The sequence below is a fragment of the Juglans microcarpa x Juglans regia genome, chromosome 3D (assembly GCF_004785595.1).
Source record: "Juglans microcarpa x Juglans regia isolate MS1-56 chromosome 3D, Jm3101_v1.0, whole genome shotgun sequence".
Lineage (NCBI taxonomy): Eukaryota > Viridiplantae > Streptophyta > Magnoliopsida > Fagales > Juglandaceae > Juglans > Juglans microcarpa x Juglans regia.
The window spans coordinates 36,785,110-36,805,649 of NC_054598.1; the positions used below are offsets into that span (position 1 = coordinate 36,785,110).

The 20,540-nt window shown below is 36.4% G+C and overlaps 1 protein-coding gene and 1 pseudogene across 1 annotated transcript; both read right to left on the reverse strand.

Moving 5' to 3' along the window:
• Nucleotides 1-200: 200 nt before the first annotated feature.
• LOC121255294 (UDP-glycosyltransferase 71K2-like) lies at nucleotides 201-755 on the reverse strand. Its single transcript, XM_041155561.1, has one exon. It carries the CDS (start codon nucleotides 753-755, stop codon nucleotides 201-203), a length of 555 nt encoding a protein of 184 aa, XP_041011495.1.
• A 1,085-nt stretch (nucleotides 756-1,840) lies between these two features.
• LOC121255295 lies at nucleotides 1,841-9,667 on the reverse strand (annotated as a pseudogene).
• Nucleotides 9,668-20,540: the final 10,873 nt, after the last annotated feature.

Here is a 20,540-nt window from a genome sequence, read left to right on the forward strand (position 1 = left end):
CGATTCCAAGAGATGAAACCCACGCCCCCCCCCCCCCCTCTCTCGAGCCCTCCCGAATCCTTAGCCATCAAAGCCACTAACCTCAGCCCCCCCTCCCCACCACGAGCTAAGCGCTCGCCACCACGACCTTAGCCCACCAAGAGATAAGCCCTTGCCACCATGTTTTACACAGCAGATGTACCCACCCTCCTTGTTGAGCGCTAATGAAGACAAAGCACCAGGAGGACATAACTCAGAATGACTGACTCGGGATCAGTTTCCCTAAACTCAATGCCCACCTGGTCATGCCAAGTTGGAAGGTAGAGCATGAAGCCACAAAAAGCAGCATTAGCAGTAAAGAAGACATACGACAGGACTCCAAGTTCGTGAGCCACATCAATCATGGAGAAGTAGAACAAATCACCCACCAAATCGACAACGGGAAGCGAAGCGGATAACACATGGTTGATAATAGCTTCTTTGACATGACTTGTGTAGTTCTCTACGTACTCGGTGATGAATTTCTCAACAGACTTAAAGAAAAGCTCTTTCGGGGGAGGATCTACTTGAAGAAGATTAATAAATCTTATGAGGGTGTCGAAGGCAAAAACCAACTGTACAAGGCTATGGTTGGTGGGTGCAAATGCTAGGTTCATGACGAGAACCGTGATGGAGAAACGGTCATCTCTATCAAGCAAATGCTTTGCAAACGCAAGGGTGGATGCGAGGTGACCCATTCCAAGAGTAGGAATAAACACAAGCTCTGCTCTCTTCATCTTGTACTAAAGGTTAAAGTGGTTATGACTGGCGAGATGTCGGCTTCTATATATTCTTCCCTTGCTCGTTGTTCTATAGGTTGCTCCCATTTTTAAGCGTTATTTTGTACTTTTTTTGTTAATCTGTTCATTGTTATAATCTCGGTGGCGCTGACGAGAGAGACGGAGTCGCCGGGAGGCGCTTGGTTGAGGAAGCTAAAGGAATTGAAGCAGGTTGGTGTCGAGGAAGGAGGGTGGTTTCATGGGATGAATTCGAATGCGGATGAAAAGAGGAAACCAATTTTCAAATTGAATCAAAACAACACACATTTTGGTTAAAAAAACAAAAAATAAAATAGCAGAAGCAGCCACGTAGTGTGTGCAATGTATGCACAGCTACAGTGACTACTATGTTGCAATACTCATGGTTTTACGTTAGCATAAGTTTTGGATGACAAGAATACCTTCAGTATTCTCAATGTTTTACGTTATTATTCATTAATTTATTATTATTTACTTATTTTTTTTATTATTTATTATTTTTAACTATTATTGAATATTTTATTATTATTTTATTATTATTATTTCTAAACATTCTTACTACCCAAACGTATGGGGAAAACGACGAGTGGACTTCTGTTTTTTTGTTTTTAGTAGGACTCAATTTTAATTCGTCGTACGAATCTTACGTCTTTTTTCAACACGGGCCCCTCCCCGGCCTTTGTGCCTACTTTATTCTTCGTTTGTTTATATTGTTCGTTCGTACGTAAGATAATGCGATTTTTTCAACAGTGCCGATCTTAACCATAACGTTTTTATTTGGAGGGATCAAAATTGAGTTAGGAGGCATGATGTATTATGTCATGCTAAATTTAATAAATAAAATCTGCTTAGAAAATAGTTAGTGACTGTTTAATAAATAAAATCTGCTAGTAAATGCATTAATAATGGGGCCATCTTTACAGAGAGATGAGTTCGTCTTGTACATCATATATATAATATGAATCTCGGTAATTAAGTGTCTCATGCAATATATATATATATATATATATATATTGTTTATTTCTTTGGATCCAAACAAGAAAATTTGGGTTCAGCACTGGACTTCATTGGTGTACGGAAATGGGATGAACCAGTAATGCTAACACGCGGTCTTTAGTTTCACCGTATTCAACACCATGCCCATCTCCGTGCTGGTACATGCATTGAGCCATCCTTGCAAGGTTCATTGCAATCTTGACAAATGTTTCCGAAAAGGGATAACTAATATTGGCTCTGCGTTCTTCATTAAATTTTTCCACATTGTATCCGTTAAGAGGTGGCTTGAATTCAGATTGAACAGTGCATGTGTCGTAGGTTCGCTCGAGCGGAGATTCACTCAGCTCGAGCGAATTCAGACAGAGAGCTTCGCTCGACATTCGCTCGACACTCAGCTCGAGCGAATTCAGACAGAGAGTTTCGCTCAAGTATCGCTCGACATTCAGCTCGAGCGAGTTCAGACAGAGAGCTTCGCTCGACTCTCGCTCAACTGTTGGCTTGAGCGAAGTGCAGAAAATCTACGCTCGCTCGACACTCGCTCGACGTTCGCTCGAGCTAATGTTCACAAAAGTGAATTCTCACTTTTCCTATAAATATCAAACGGCGCCTCCTCTTTGCAAATAGACTTCAGAAATCATTTTGTCTTGTTTTTAAGTGTTTTCTTGAGAGAGAAGTCTAGAGTGAGTTTGAGAGATAACTTCCTTGTGAAGTTTTGTTGTATTCATATGTACTCCATCTCGGTTGATAGTGAAATCTTCGATACCGACCCCACCAGTGGACGTAGGCTCTTTTTTTAGTCGAACCACTTAATTCTTGGTGTTAGTTCTGTGTGATTGTCATCAATTTCTTTCGTTTAGTTCCGCTACTATACTTCGAGTTAGTCTTAGATCTACAGTTATTCTCAACAAACTGGTATCAGAGATTGGCTCAGGGTGATCTGGAGGGATGGCTATGGCTAAGTTCGAAGTGGAGAAATTTGACGGTCAGAACAGTTTCAGTTTATCGCGCATCAAGATGAAGGCTTTACTGCGACAACAGGGCTTGTCAAAAGTATTAGAAGTGTCGGTATCTGACGATTCTCCGGCTCCTTCGAAAGAAGAAGAAGAAAAGGTACACAGTACTATTCTTTTGTCACTATCTGATGGAGTTTTAAGAGAGGTGGCTGACGAGGAGACTGCAACTGGTCTCTAGTCGGCACTTGAGAATCTGTACATGAAGAAATCTCTCACCAACCGGTTGTATTTGAAACAACGGTTATACACTCTCAAAATGAAGGAAGGTACTCTTATTTCTGAACACCTAGATGAATTTAATAAAATCATTATGGATCTGAAGAACATAGATATTAAGCTTGAAGAAGAAGATCAAGCGTTAATTATTTTATGTTCATTACCCACATCTTTTGAGAACTTTCTGAATTTTATGTTGTATGGTAGAAATACAATTTCCTTGGTAGATGTAAAGTCTGCTTTGAATTCTAAGGAGTTGAGGAATAAATTGAGTGTGAAGAACACTAATGAACAAGCTAGTGGCTTGTTTGTTAAGGGGTCCTCAAGCAGAGGTAGATCGAATGACAAGGGTTCAGAGAAGAATAAGGGGAAATCCAGGGGCAGTTCACAAACAACGGTTAGTAAGAAAAACGTCAAATGTCATTACTGCCATAAGTTTGGTCACTACAAGAACGAGTGTCCAAAACTGAAAAACAGAGAGGACGGCACTAGTTCATCTAATGCCATTAGTGTTGCTGATGATAGGTCTAACGACCTAGATCTTGTTCTAGCAATTAGCGACTCCAATAGTCGCTTTAGTGACAAGTGGGTCATGGACTCAGCTTGCACTTTCCATATGTGTCCCAAGAGGGACTGGTTCACTAACTATGAATCGGTCAACGGAGGCTCCATTTTGTTAGGGAATGATATGGGTTGCAGAATTGCTGGAATTGGTTCGGTCAGAATTAAGATGTTTGATGGAATTGTCCGGACATTGTCTAATGTTCGACACATTCCAGAGTTGAAAAAGAATCTTATTTCTTTGGGTACTCTTGATTCTCTGGACTACAAGTACACTGGTGAAGGTGGAGCTATCAGAGTCAGTAAGGGCTCTATGGTTGTGATGAAAGGAGATAAGACAAATGGTCTTTATTTCCTTCAGGGCTCTACAGTGACAGGTGCAGCTGTAGTGTCAGTTTCAGATGATCCAGATTCAGATGTCATTCGTTTGTGGCATATGCGTTTAGGTCATATGAGTGAGAAGGGGATGTCAATTTTGAGTAAGCAGGGTTTGCTATGTAATCAGAAGATAGGTAAACTGGATTTCTGTGAACACTGTGTGTTTGGAAAACAGTGCAGGGTTCAGTTCTCTACAGGGGTTCACAGAACCAAAAGTTATGTGGACTATATTCATTCTGATCTTTGGGGCCCATCTTCAATCCCGTCAAAAGGTGGAGCTCAGTATTTGCTTACGTTCATTGATGATTTCTCACGGAAGGTTTGGGTTTACTTTCTGAAGCAGAAAAGTGATGTATTTGTTAACTTCAAACAGTGGAAAGCTTTGATTGAAAATCAGACGGGCAAGAAAATCAAGCGACTTCGCACTGATAATGGTATGGAGTTTTGCGGAGGTGAGTTTGATGAATTCTGCAGAAATGAGGGTATTGCCAGATATCGTACAGTTAGACATACTCCACAGCAAAATAGGGTAGCTGAACGAATGAACAGGACTCTCTTGGAGAGAGCTCGCAGCATGCTTTCTAATGCAGGCTTGGCTAAGGATTTCTGGGCTGAAGCAATCAACACAGCCTGTTACTTGGTCAATCGTTCTCCAGCCACAGCGATTGGTTTGAAGACTCCGAATGAGGTATGGTCTGATACTCCTGCTGATTATTCAAATTTGAAAGTTTTTGGTTGTCCTGCATATTTCCATGTTAATGATGGAAAACTTGAGCCAAGGGCAAAGAAGGGCATATTCATTGGGTATGCCAGTGGGGTGAAGGGATTCAGGTTGTGGTGTACTGATCCTAAATCACCCAAGTTTGTGATCAGTAGGGATGTCACTTTTGATGAAAAATCCATGCTTCGTCCGAGAAAGGAGATTACTGAGTCTACAGGACAAGAACAGGATGTTAGAAAGCAGGTGGAGTTTCAGGTAGAAGCACCACAAGGGCTGCCCAGTGGCGCCCAAGATCATGCTATTGTAGATGAGCATAATTCTAATTCGAGTAGCGGCGCACAAGGTGAGCAAGACTACAGTATAACGACTGGTAGACAGAGGAGGCAGATTAGACCACCTCAGATATATGCTCATGCAGATATGGTAATGTATGCTCTTACTACCGCAGAGAATATTGTTGGTCAGGAGCCTTCCAGTTATTCAGAAGCTGTCAAGAGCGCAGAATCTGCACAGTGGTGCGCAGCTATGACTGAAGAGATTGAGTCTCTTCACAAAAACCAAACATGGGATTTGGTTCTGTTGCCAAAGAAGGTGAAGACTGTTGGCTGCAAATGGGTTTTCAAAAGAAAAGAGGGAATCCAGGGTGATACAGATGCAAGATACAAGGCACGCTTAGTTGCTAAGGGCTTCAGTCAGAGAGAAGGTATTGACTTCACTGAAGTCTTCTCACCAGTGGTGAAACACAGTTCGATCAGATTACTACTTGCTTTAGTAGCATTGTATGACTTAGAGCTACAGCAACTTGATGTTAAAACAGCGTTCCTACATGGTGAACTTGAAGAGACCATTTATATGCATCAGCCAGAGGGATTCATTGTTGAAAACAAGGAAGATCATGTGTGCAGATTGAAGAAGTCTTTATATGGTTTGAAGTAGTCGCCAAGGCAATGGTATAAGCGGTTTGATTCCTTTATGATTGATCAAGGTTATTTGAGAAGTAACTATGATAGTTGTGTTTATCATAAGGAATTATTTGATAAGTCTTTCATTTATTTGCTATTATATGTTGATGATATACTTATTGCTGCTAGAAACATATCTGACATAGGTTTGTTAAAGACCCAACTCAGAAATGAGTTTGAAATGAAAGACTTAGGTGCTGCAAAGAAGATTTTGGGAATGGAAATCTTCAGAGATAGGAAAGCTAGAAAGTTGTACTTGTCCCAGGGAAAGTACATTGAGAAAGTGCTTCAGAGATTTGGGATGTTTGATTCCAAACCAGTAAGTACACCACTTGCTACGCACTTTAAGCTTTCAGCTTGCCTATCTCCTCAGACAGATGAAGAGGAACAGTTCATGGCTACTGTTCCTTATTCAAGTGCAGTTGGCAGCATCATGTATGCAATGGTTTGCACCCGCCCAGACATTTCACAGGTCGTGAGCGTAGTTAGCAGGTATATGGCTAATCCGGGTAAGACTCATTAGCAAGCTGTGAAATGGATACTCAGGTATCTTAGGGGAACCCTGAACTTTGGGTTAATATTTGATAGAGATGTCGATCTCAGTTCCAAAGTTACTGGTTTTGTTGATTCTGATTATGCTGGAGACTTAGATAAGAGAAGATCATTGACAGGTTATGTTTTCACTCTGTGTGGGTTAGCTATTAGTTGGAAAGCAACATTGCAATCCACTGTTGCTTTATCAACTACCGAGACAGAGTACATGGCAGCAGCAGAGGCTGTTAAGGAGGCCATTTGGTTGAAAGGCTTGGTCAATGATTTGGGTTTACAACAAGATGGGATCTCAGTATTCTGTGACAGTCAGAGTGCAATACATTTGACCAAAAATCAAACGTATCATGAGAGAACGAAGCACATTGATGTCAGGTACCATTTTCTCAAAGAGATTGTTATAGAGGGTGCTATACAGATTCTGAAGATTGCTACTACAGAGAATCCAGCAGATATGATGACTAAACCAGTTGCAATATACAAGTTCAAACTTTGTTTGGACTTGATTGGTGTTCGCATTTTGTTATTCCCGTAAGGGATTTGTTTTGGGGGATTGGTTTTGTGGTTGGAGGTTTTTTGTGTTGAAATTGGCAAAGTTCAAGCCAAGGTGGAGATTTGTTAAGAGGTGGCTTGAATTCAGATTGAACAGTGCATGTGTCGTAGGTTCGCTCGAGCTGAGGTTCACTTGGCTCGAGCGAATTCAAACAGAGAGCTTCGCTCGACATTCGCTCGACACTCAGCTCGAGCGAATTCAGACAGAGAGCTTCGCTCGACATTTGCTCGACACTCAGCTCAAGCGAATTCAGACAGAGAGTTTCGCTCAAGTATCGCTCGACATTCAGCTCGAGCGAGTTCAGGCAGAGAGCTTCGCTCGACTCTCGCTCAACTGTTGGCTTGAGCGAAGTGCAGAAAATCTACGCTCGCTCGACACTCGCTCGACGTTCGCTCGAGCCAATGTTCACAAAAGTGAATTTTCACTTTTCCTATAAATATCAAACGGCGCCTCCTCTTTGCAAATAGACTTCAGAAATCATTTTGTCTTGTTTTTAAGCGTTTTCTTGAGAGAGAAGTCTAGAGTGAGTTTGAGAGATAACTTCCTTGTGAAGTTTTGTTGTATTCATCTGTACTCCATCTCGGTTGATAGTGAAATCTTCGATACCGACCCTACCAGTGGACGTAGGCTCTTTTTTGAGTCGAACCACTTAATTCTTGGTGTTAGTTCTGTGTGATTGTCATCAATTTCTTTCGTTTAGTTCCGCTACTATACTTCGAGTTAGTCTTAGATCTACAGTTATTCTCAACAGTATCAATCAAAAATCTTACGTTCTTACGAGCATCTTCTTTACTGGCACCAGTATCATTCATATAGCATTGGATCGATTTAGGAACATCACCTCTCTCTGCCTCAACCTGAGTTCAATAACATGGATATAAATGTTTGTGTGTGTGTGTGTATCTGTGTGTGTGTGTAGATGTTAACCAATGTTCATGTCAAGTAGTCTAAAAATTCTTGACGAGACTTTTATGATAGAATGGTTTACATAGTACCTTAGATGTTCCAAGATCATCAGCAAGTCGGAAAATCATTGATGAGCAATGGATTATAATCGAATACTCTTCCAAGCAACCCAAGGCTTCCTTTGTTATCGGATTTGCGATAGCAAAATAAACATGCAACAGTGTAACTGGTACTGCTATTGAAATCCATGCATTTTCAATATATTCTCGAAAGCTTGGTGTATATCCGCTGTAATACCACTTCGCCTCCAACAAATAAGATTTACATAAATCTGCCCACTGAAATATTCATAGTAGAGCAATGAACTAGAGGAAGTATATATAATACTTAGAAAAAAATAAATGTTAGAGAAAAAATATTATTAATTTAGTAATCAAGGTCTCGCCGCTTTTTTAAGGTATCGAATGTTGTTCAACCCTTTCTCCTTGAGAGTGTCAAAAGCCATTTCATTAACTGAATTATGAAGAGAAAGGAAACATATTTGCATGTAATAAGGAAGTTGTTCCAATATTGCATTGACATCCCATCTGCAACCACAAACATTACACCTAAGTCTTTACTTCAATTGTAAGCCATACATATACATGTGTATATATATATATATATATGTATATGTACGTACGTACGTATATTAAACATCAAAGGTGTGATATTTCCATTAATACAAACCTCTCAACAGCATCCGTGAAGAGCTCAAGTTCATCCGAAGTGCCATATACATCGTACACATCATCTATTGTTGTTATTAGTGAAAAGACTTTTGTTAACATTCTCCTATTATATCCAAACCCAGGCTGAAATGATATTCCCACTGTCCATAGGAAATTTTCCATCAACCTATCCCTTGCAAAGCTCAAATTTTCTCCAAAGCTTGTGTTACTCCACCACCTAATTTATATGAACCAAAGAAAAATGTATCATTTTTATAATCATAGCAATGCATTTTCACTAATGCCTTGCGAATCAAGATGGCTAAGATCTACAAAATGAGGTTAATCAACGTTCTTAGTTACCTAGACATTTGTTTCAGATCTTCTTGGTGGACTGCTTGTACCATGTTGAAATCAAATTCTGCAAACTCAAGCAAGATAGGGTTCATATCTTCTCTACTCCTATATGCATCAATGAACCACCTTGCTTCCAACCTTTGTATCCTCCAATGCAGTGGAAGCTCCAAGGCATGGCTAACCATAGCAGAAAGATTTTGATCCGTGTTTAGTTTCATGATGAACTCCTTGAGTGTTTTTGTTGCGAAATCTCTTGCTTCTTCCAAGACACTTTCACCTTCTATTAAAAGGAATGAGGCTTCATACAAGCATAGAATTCCCTAGATGTCTTTGGCTCGAAACATCCTAACTCATTATTCTTGAAGCGATTGAAAATCTCTGCAGTGGACAAAGATCACAAGAAGTCATCAGCTGATGAGTAAATATGCATGTAATTTTAGTTGTTTCAAAGCATATACTGGCTAGCTGCAGTAAGTTGCTTATTACCTTGTGGGAAGCTATATCCATGTTGTCTCAATAGTCTAAATGCAAGAGCAGTGGCGTATAAATCATCTGTCTTGCACATATAGCCACCTTGATAATTAGGATTGAATATACTAAATTCTAGTATTGTCCTAATATCACTCTCGAAGTGATAAGATATTCCAAGCCTTTGTATGATATCAATCAGCTCAAGTTGTTGTAAAGGGTCAACCACTTTGTGAAGCATCGTCCTCACTTCTCCCTTCAACTTCTCAATTCGTCTCGTGCATGATTCCCCCTATTAATTCGAGTTTGTCAGTACGTAGCCAGTTGGAGCTAATCATGAGTGAGACATAAGTAAATTAAAACACTGCAAGCACAAAAATGTACCACATATTCACTTCTCAAAGACTGGATATAATCATAGTGCCAAATGGGAGGATGGTAATTAGCTGATCGCCTAACAACATTAATATCGGAATGGCTTGAGATCGTCTCGCTGCTCATGGCCTTGCAATATTTGAAAGCACGAGGGACACTGACACTAGTTCTGGATGTTACAAGATGGTAGGAGATCGTGGGCATTTTAGATGGGACAAGTACTGATCCTGTACTGAAATTGGTAGTAATGAGTACCGAAGCATGAAGAAGGTGAAGATCCATAGAGAAATGGCCTAATTTAATACTTAAATCTTACAGTATATAATATAGCATATATGGTGTTTTTTGATTGAATGGGTAATTACTTGGGACAACTACTGGGATTCTGATAAGAAAGTAGCGGTTGATATGACTCCACATGGATTGCTGGGAAAAAGAAAGCCTTGGAGCCATACAATAGTGATTCAATGCTGGTACGTACAGATTTTTTAGTGATATTTATTAATGCTGATGTCATTTTTGGACCGGTGGTACATTTTGATAATGATATTAATTTGTTCATGATATTTTTGGACCAATGGTTAATGTTTAGTCGGGTGATGCATAGACGGTGGTACGCGCTGTTTACAAAAGCCATGTCCATGCATGATTAATGGTTTGAGGGCGCGCGTAAACTCTAATGTCTTCCATGATATTTGATATCGCATGCACTCCGGTCCCAAATCGATTTTTAATTAAAGCGATTCCAGCTAATAGAATATAGAGGATTGCTATGCATCAATTATTATTTATTCTCATATTTTATACTTATAATTTTTTTTATAAGATATTGTAGAGATATTTTTCATAAGTGTAGAGGTATTTTTTATAGGATGTAGAGTATGGAATGGTAAATAGTAACTGATAAGAAGAATTTTTCTAATATGAAAAGATTTTACATTAAACTTAATAAACTAATTTATATATTAGAATGAAAGATAAATGTCTAAAAGATCACTTCATAGTACTTTTATTTGTAAAAAAAAAAAAAACAAATTATAAATATTTCATTGCAAAAATAATAATAGATTAATATAATTCCATGAAATATTATTATTAGAAATCTAAAATAGATGTTAAGTTTATATTTTTAGAATTTTATCATATATATAGCAAATTATCGAGATCTAATTTTTATATATAATTATGTCTTTATTGTTTTTCATGAAATTAAAATTAAGATTTGTATCTTTTTATTTTACATAGACGTGTCATAAGTTAAAAAAGTTGGCCTCCATCAGAAACACTTCTTTTCGTCACTAGCGGGTCCCCATGTGCTATAAAATAAAAAATAAGTTAACTTATTTCCTAAGAGAAATGGTATTTACAGTCTTAGGGTATGCAAGTTTATCGTATGATTTATTTTTAAAAAAGTGAACAAATCTAGATCTACATGAAAAAAATTATTTTTTTAATGATAGATACCACTAATTTTTAAAGGGACTACGCGGGACATACTAGGACCGTAACTAGTATTACTCATTTTTTAATAATCAATTATTTTTCATTTATTTTTTTCAAGAAGAAAGCATATTTTGGATCATCCCACAATTAAATATATAATCTTTGTTAAAAATAATGAAGATTTGTATTTAGAAATATAAATTCATTTCTTATATATATATATATATATATATATGAGTGAAGAGAGGTCAGTTAACTCTTTAAATAGTGTGCATATATTATATCCATCAAAGTTCGTAATTTTAATTATAGACTAGCTTTTTTAACACTGATCAATAACTTTATTAATGACTTCATTAGTTACAAAAGACTGAATTGAGGACAATGATCACTACAACAAATTTTGACTTTCGTGACGGACGAAACTGTCACAAAAAAATAAGCAAACCATCACAAATACTTTTTTATGACGGTTTGAGACCGTCACCTAAAAGGCATCACAGAAAGTAATTTATGACGGTTTATTGTTCAACTGTCACAATTTTTTTATGACGGTTGGAAGTCTTCCGCGAAATGTAATGTTCAAACATGAAATTTTTTTGTGACAGTTAAAATCCATCACAGACAGTAATGTTCACACGTAAAAACCAACGTTCGAACGTTAACCAAACTGATTAACATTCGAACGTAAAAAAAAATTAGACATTCGTTGTTTTTGTTTTGTATAATTAATATTTACATTCGAACGTTGTTATATTCGAACGTTCGTTCGGACACGTTTGAATGTAGCATTCGGATGTTAACGACAAAGCGTTCGAACGTAAAATGTTTAACATTCGAATGTTGGGTTGTCGTTCGAACGTATCTATTCTAATCATTCGAACGTTTAGATCGATTGGGGGTGGAAACGTTCGAACGGACTAACTTATGTTCGAACGTTTTGTTAGAATTAGGTTGTGTTATGTTCGAACGTTGGTTTGAATGTGAAGCCATATTCGAACGTTTGTTCGTTACATTTGAATATATTGATCAGAAATATTAATTTCATAAAACTAAAAAATATACAAATTGTATCAAATTACACCATAAATATAACATGAACTAATAATGTCTTACAGAATTGCAAAACTAGACAATAAAAGTTTCTAATAATGATAATGATATATTCGTTTTTTTTCTTCTTCTTTTCTCGCCCATCGTGATCCTGCTGAAGTGACATAACACGTTCCATCTAGACCAGCATCTCCCTATGTACTTGCTCTTGAATTTCAATGCATATTCTCTCCTCCTGGTCTCTTTGTCGCTCCTGCAAATGCGTCTCTAAATCAAATTGTCGCTATAAGAGATATTCCAACTCTTGTTGTCTCGACTTCATCTACTCAATTTCTTGGCATGTCGTATCTAAATCTTTGGTAAGATTATTAACTTCTAAAATCGAGGTTATGGAGGATGAACCAACACGCTTGAAAGAACGTTCCAAATCTCTTAACAAACCAGACTTGCTCCCGAGCACTTGCATGAATATGACTATGTCACTAACTAGGAGAGGATTTCTCAGAGGTTGACTACATCTCAAGCATTTTTTCCTACAATTACAAAGCAAACACACAATAAGTAATATATTAAAACAAATGAGGAATCAAACATAATATGTATTCACATGTTGCATAATTTATTCACATAAAATAACCTCATTTTCATAATTATCTTTAGCAACAAGATCAATCATTTCACTATGCTCATCAATATGAGTAGTAGCATAGACATGAATGAGGAAGAAATTTTCAGGATCATCACGTTTCTAACAAACCCACATTAGTAATTTCAAAAAATAATGTTAGTACTTAAATAAAAGAATATGATAAAAATGAGTAAATTTTAATAAGTTATTAATTACCATTTTAACAGCAAGACGTTGGAATGACCTTGAACCGACACGATATGATGGATTGTCAAAGTCGTTCTATTCTACACATTGATAGAACTTAAGTGCTATAAGATTAATTAAGAATGTTAATTATAATATATGAAACTAATATATTAGTATATAAGTTATAGGGGATAAATCTAGAATACTTGATAATTTGGACTTACGAAAAGATCACAACGCTTCTTCCAATCGTCTTACTTCATTTTCTGAAAATGGGACTGAACAGCCTCTTCCAACGTTTCGAATTTCTTGAAGTGGTCATGAAATCGCCACTTGTGATGCCGAAGTAATGTAGACATCAACTCATTCACAGTTCGCACATTCTCATTACGGCCAAAATTGAGGTCGAGTTCATCCAAAGAAATGAATTGCGTCAAAAATATGAAATTAAAAAATCTCTAAAAAAACTTACTGCTGTATATAAACTCACCAGTACACGACTCCAAATGTGATTCATAACCTTATTCAGAACATCTTTCCATGATCGCACATAAAATGGGGCATAAACTTGGACTAATGTGCCAACATAGGAGGAAAGCGATGCTGCACTATCATCTACTCCCCTAGTGAAGTTATCAAGAATTTTGATCTTGATTTTTCAGTGCCTTCTATTTTTTTCCATAACAAGGCCACGTGTTAAGCCACATCCGCGATGTGACAAGGCATCAGCGAATATTTTTAAATTTATTAAATACAGTCTCCAAAGTATTAAAATATAATTAATTATCAACAAAATTTCCTTACTGGTAGGTGTCGACTGGTTGTTTGTCTCCTGTGTATCAGCTTATTTAAGAGAGGAGTCCTCAGTTAGGGAGTCGGGAATGGATTCGGGACTTAGGGAAGGAGGCATATTTCTTTGAAGTGCTCTGTGTGAGGGAACACAAGCCAATACATGCAATTCAGTAGAAATTGATGCAGGATCATAAACACATTGTTCCATAATCTAACAATTGAAATAGTAACAAAATTATTAAAAGTTAACAAGAATTAAAATGGTTCAAAAAGATTTTGCTTCATGGGACATTAAATGCATACGCGTTGTTCAAACCATTCGGAAAATTTTTCTTCGTGTCTCGCCTCTATATTCTCTACATCTTCTGTCCTAAGTTTATCCATGTGCTCACTGTATAGAAGTACAAAAGAGTAGAATATTTGAACACATTCGTTATAGTTAATTTTTTTTAATTAGAATTATTCTAAGTATGCAATACCTGAGATAGTCATCAATCTCCCGACAATTATTCAACATGTACCACCGAGTTTTTCCTAAATCTCTACCAATTAAGTCATATCCCGTTTGTGCACGCAAGGGTCGTAAATACTGGAAAAATACTAATAGCTCACATGGGGGAGGAGCAGCAAGATCAGCATTCCACTCTTCACGATTAAATCGTGTCTCAACACCACAAAGATATAGAGAGAAAAAACTCAACCAATCATCGTGTATATAAGCCTCTGCTATTGAACCCTTAGCTTGAGCTTTATTCGCATTAGTGCACTTTAATCTACCCAAATATCTCTCAACTGGATACATTCAACGAAACTGTACCGGGCCACCTAACAGTACCTCCCAAGGTAAATGTATTACTAAATGGACCATTACATCAAAAAATGATGGTGGAAAAATATGCTCGAATTTACATAGTATAGTAGTAATATCTTCTTCCATCTTCCGTAACATATCTCAATTTACTACCCGAGAGTACAAATTATTGAAAAACATGAAAATTTTTGTTTTGGCGACACGTACATTAGAAGTCAATTTCCTATGAATTCCCACTAGTAACAATTTCTGCAAAAATACATGAAAATCATGACTTTTCAATCTATTTATTTTCAAGTCATCAAGGCTCACGCATGACAATACACACCTCGCAACCATTTGCAAAAATCCATCCTCTCATCCCCTGTCATCGTAAAACATACATGCAGCATAATTACTTTATTGCCTTTCACCCGCAAATACAGATTATATTTAATTCTCATTCTCTCAAGATCTTTCATTGTCTTAATCGTGTTCTTCATCTTTTTATTAGTGCTCATCAATGTCCCCAGAATATTATCACAAATATTCTTCTCCATGTGCATTATATCCACATGCAGGATGGCCAATATGGCAAGTCAATGAAAATATTACACTTTGTCCAATTCAATTTTGTTGCACCTCTTTTTTCTTGTTCTTTCTCCAACCTTTGCCAAAATTGTTCACTCTAACTTCCAATAATCGTTCCAATATCTCGTCCCCAGACAACTCCTTCGGTGTAATTTTGTCCTCCACTCTCCCATCAAATTTAGCGTCTACTCTTTGCCATGCATGATGTGCTGACATATACTGTCGATAGCCCATGAAACACATCTTCTGCAAATATTTTAGCCAATCACTTGTAGTTTCTTTAATACACGTGGGACACGTTAACTTCAATTTAGTACCCCAACCGAAAAGATTATCATATGTTGAAAAATCATTTATCGTCCACATTACTGCAGCATGCATCTGAAAAGATGTCGATGTGTATGAATCAAAAGTTCTGACTCTTATTTCTCATAGATCTTTCAACTCTTCAATTAACAGCTGTATGAATATGTCAATAGCATTCCCAGGTAATCTTGGGCTGGGGATAAGTAAAGTTAACAGAAAATTTGGCACATTCATGCATGAACGTCCATGGTGGAAGATTATACAAAATCAACACTACGGGCTAGGTATTGTAACTTGTACTCATATTGCCAAAAGAATTGAATCCTTACGTTGCTAGTCCTAGACACACATTACGAGCTTCATTGCCAAACTCTCTGGGTATTGATCATCAAAAGATTGTCAGGCAAGTGAGCCAGCTGAGTGCCTCATATATTCTTCATTCTTAACTCTTTTCTCCTTGTACCACCTCATATCTTGAGTTGTTGTTTTACACATATATAGCCTTTGCAATCTAGGTTTCAGCGGGAAATAACGCAAAATCTTCACCATAATATTTTTCTTACCATTCCACCTCGACTCTCCTCGTACGGGACCAGCCTGTTTTTCCTCATTCTCCTTCCGAAACAAAACACAATCATTCTTGAATGCATGTATGGACTTGTACTCAAACCCTAACCCTTTTCTCAACTGTTTCGCTTCATAAAAATTCTTCAGCAATGCAGAATCTTAGGAAGCACCTCATTAAATTAGTTCAACACCATGTTGATTGCTTTTGTCGACATCCCATCCCGCTCATTAAAGTCATCCCACTCAATATCTTCATCCATGTGTCGCATATCAATACCATGATCGAATAAAACATCGCTTGATTGTTCATATGGCTCACCATGCAATACCCATTGGATATTTTCCAAATCTATATCAGCCACAAATACATGAGTTTCTACTTCATCTAATTCTATAGCGCATAGAGTTTTGCACCCTCGGCATGAATACTTAATGTAACCGTGACTATCGGCAAAGGCCGAAGCAAAATCAATAAAATTTCTAACTCCACGTGCATATGATACGTAGTCCTTTTCGAGTCTATCGCCAAGACACATCCAACTTTTATCCATTTCTAAAAAAAAACCAATCGATTTATATAATACAAACTAATTTTACATACATCACATGCTCCAATTCCCATTGCCCTTTAGAAAAAGGTAATTGGTCATATCCTGTTTAGTAAATTATTTACGATAGAAATCACAATTTTCTATCAAAATGAATTATTTTTGGTTGCAAATGATTTATCATAAATAATTATTTTTTTATAATATATATCATTTTACTATAAATTTTTCAACCTTAAAAAAAAGGGTTGGAAAGAAAAGGACGAAATGCTTTTTTGACTAGTGCATGCATGTGAGCTGACATTAGTGCTATAAGCGAGCCGAGTTCTAGCAAGCATAGGATGTGTGAGCTCGGTTTACTTGTAAAGCAAACTCGAGCTTGGCTTGAAGCTCGATTTGTTAACGAGCTGAACTCAAGCTCAACTCAAGATTGAAATTTTTTCTGTAAATGCAAAATAAATAATAAAAAGTTTAAATAAATACATACGTTAAATAACAAATTAAATACAAAGTTACATCATGAAGCCTTCAAGACTCTACTATGTCTAAAGTACATTAAATGATATTGACATCCTAATGGAACAAGTGAATCAAAAACTACTTTGCAACAAAAGATTATGAAACTTAGTACATTAAACTTCAAAATAAAAAATGTGGAGTAAACTCAGTAAAGTTCTCAGTCTTCATGAACGAAGCTAGAAATATTGACGCCAACTTGTTGCCCTGCATAAACTAATACACTAAAAAAGTTAAGCTTATTTTTAATCACTTGCATGATTATTCAAGTACTTTTAACTTAGTAATACTATCGATGGATGTTTGATAGGAATGCAAAACTTAATTTGCCTCTACCATCAATGTCATATCTCTAACACAGTTACACAATTTAATTACACAAGTAATCTGAGAAATAAAATAAACCATTAGGGATTCAGGTATAGCAGTAGGCAAGTCGTAAGTTACAAATCAGATAAGACAAACATAGTAACTTAGCAAGACAAAAGAAGATAAACCAGCAGGCAGCAGTAGGCATACACTAATATACTAAAAAAATTAAGCTTATTTTTAACCCCTTACATGATTACTCAAGTACTTTTAACTTAGTAAAATAAAATAAACCATCAAGTATAGCAGTAGGCGAGTTACAAACAAGAATAGATAAAATAGCAACTTAGCATGCAGATAAGATAATAAACATAGACAAGTTACCAAGCCAGATTCTCTTACAGAAAGTAGCATGACACAAGTTACCAATTTTTGCCAAAATCAAAACAAAATCAGCAAGTTACCAAGCCATAATAAAATCAACATGACACAAGAAGTTATCAATCTTGGCCAAAATCACCATAACAACAACTCAACAAGTTATCAAACCAAAACAAAATCAACATGACACAAGTTCACAACAATTACCAAACTTCAACAAAATCAGCCAGACAACTGCAGTTACCAAAGTTCAACAAAATCACAGTGACAAGAAGTTACTAAACTTCTACAAAATCTAAAATCACCATGACAGAAGTCAGCAAGCTCCCAACCATGAACAAAATCACCATGAAAACAACCTACATACACTGATACACTAAAAAATATTAATCTCATTTTTAATCCCTTGCATCATGACTCCACTACTTTTAACTTAGTAATATTGTCACGGGATGTTTGGTAGCAATGCAAAATTGAATTTGTCATTTACAAAATTTAGGAAATCTGGATGGTGAGGAGTTAGAATTTAGAAATTACCTGAATTGTCGTGACTCATATCACCCCAAACAAAATCAAAGAGAACAACCAAACAGTCCAAATATTTAAAAGTAAATTGTAGAAATAATACAAACTGTGGAAATATTAGTTTATTTTACTTGAATATGAGTCAATCTGAGTCTCTATGGCTATGGCAAGAGAATCTAAATTTTTGATGGAATATCCTTCTATTGACAAGAAAAAATATTAGTTAATATTTTTGTAAATAATTAGTGTATAAAATAGTAAAATAGTAACTTAAAATTCAAATAAATGTAACACTTACAAAATTAGTTGATGATCTTTTAGCCCCATATAATGCTCTAACCCAATCAAACCCACATAACAACATATGTACAGTTTCAGTTGACAATAAAGCTCGATGAGGATCAATGACTCTGCCTCCTGCGCTGAATGTTGATTCTGAGCTAACTATGGCAATTGGTGTAGCCAATATATCTCGGGCCAATTTGGACAAAGTTTGAAACTTGAGACTATTTGTTTTCCATCATTCCAAGACATCAAAACTTGCATCTAAGCCTTCTTCATAGATAAATAGATATATATATATATATATATATTCCTCTAAATAATTGTCCAGTTCTGATTTAATAGATTGCATTGTATCAACACTTCTAACAGAATATTTAAATAATGACTGGTCACTCTGCATGCTTCTCCCAATACTTGAGGAACAACTGGAAGCAAGACTTCAAGCATTTTCCTGCTCTATTTGTGCCTTAAGAGTCAAATTGTAATCCTGAACATATTCATCATATAACTCATGCAACACTTGAGAGACATGCTCAATATTCTTAAAAGATTCCGGCTCTTTATAAATTAAAGGAAAATAAAACTGGATCAGGACCATCTTGAATCTAGGGTCTAACACTGCAGCAATTGCCATCAATAGATTACACTCCCCCAATATTTCTCAAACTTAGCACTTATTTTTCTTACCATTGATTTCATGTACTCATTCTCATCTCTACTCTTCTTACTTAAGATGTCCTTTATTCTACATGCTTCAGAAAGAAATAAGTTTGCTATTGGGTATCACTTCCGAATACAATATTGGTTACTTCATTGAAAATAGCAAGTAGTTGACAAATATTTTCAACTTGCTCTCACTCTTCAACAATTGGAACCCATTCAAAACTGCTATCTCTATCACCATATCTAAGAAAAACTTCTTTGAACTGAATTGCAGCATCCAACGTTAAATATGTACTGTTCTATCTTGGAGGTACATCTAAAATCAATTTCTTTGAAAGCAATTGCAACTGTTTTGCAATTTTACTAAACTGTTTTAGCCTACTCTCAAATGCTACCAGATATTTTATACCATCTCTCACATAATCAACGATCTCTATAATCTCCCCAAGTCCATGCTGCATACGTAAATTAGTCATATGCGCACAACAGTGTACATGAAACAATTTCTCTCTAACAGACAATGTTTTCTTCAATCTAAAATCATCTTTCAATATCCTAATGGCAACATCATTAGAACTTGCATTATTAACAGTAATTGAACCAATTTTATTCTCAATTTCTCAATCCTGAAAACACTTTTAAAAAGCATCAACAATAAGAAGGTCAATATGTGGACGTGGCACATTACAAAAGTTCAACACGTGCCTTTAAAGATGCCAATCAGTATCTATAAAATGACATAGTCACTACCATATATGAAAGTTTTTTACAAGAAGTCCACATGTCAGTTGTGATATGAACTTTGTTAACAGGTTTAAGAAAAGCATTTAACTTTGTCTTTTCAGTCTCATAAGTTTTCGTGCATTACTTCTTTGCAGCAGCCCGAGACATGTTTTCCAAATATAGAGTGTTTGCACTCATGAACTTATTAAATACCACATGCTCCATTCAAGAAAATGCATATTCATGATAAAGTATCATATGAGAGGCACGCTCTCAGACCCTACTATAATCATAAGTAAAGTTTGAGACGATGAAGCCACCATCTGCCTCCTTAGACTCAACTGTTAAGACTTTCTGTTTTTTCTTAAACCCCATGTATGACAAACAAGTTAGCAAGTACTTACGTAGTGTAGTCATTGAACTTGATCGAGATGTTTTAAACAAAGTTTTACACCACTTACATTGAGACTATTTAGCCCCATCTCATTCAATTTTGACAAAATCATTCCATACAACAGAAGTCTTCTTTCTCTTTTTTCTTTCATAGGCTACTCTTTGAACTTCTCTTAGGCCCTTAATAGAGACAGTATTAAGGGCCTTAGTATATGCAATGTCTCCATCATCATCAGCTACAGGCTCTACTAAGCTAATTCCAGTAGAGTTTTCATTTTAATACTCCTCCACCAAATC

Bases quoted from the DNA above. Each gene is read 5' to 3' on its own strand.
- LOC121255294 (XM_041155561.1), bottom strand. From the start codon at position 755: ATGAAGAGAGCAGAGCTTGTGTTTATTCCTACTCTTGGAATGGGTCAC.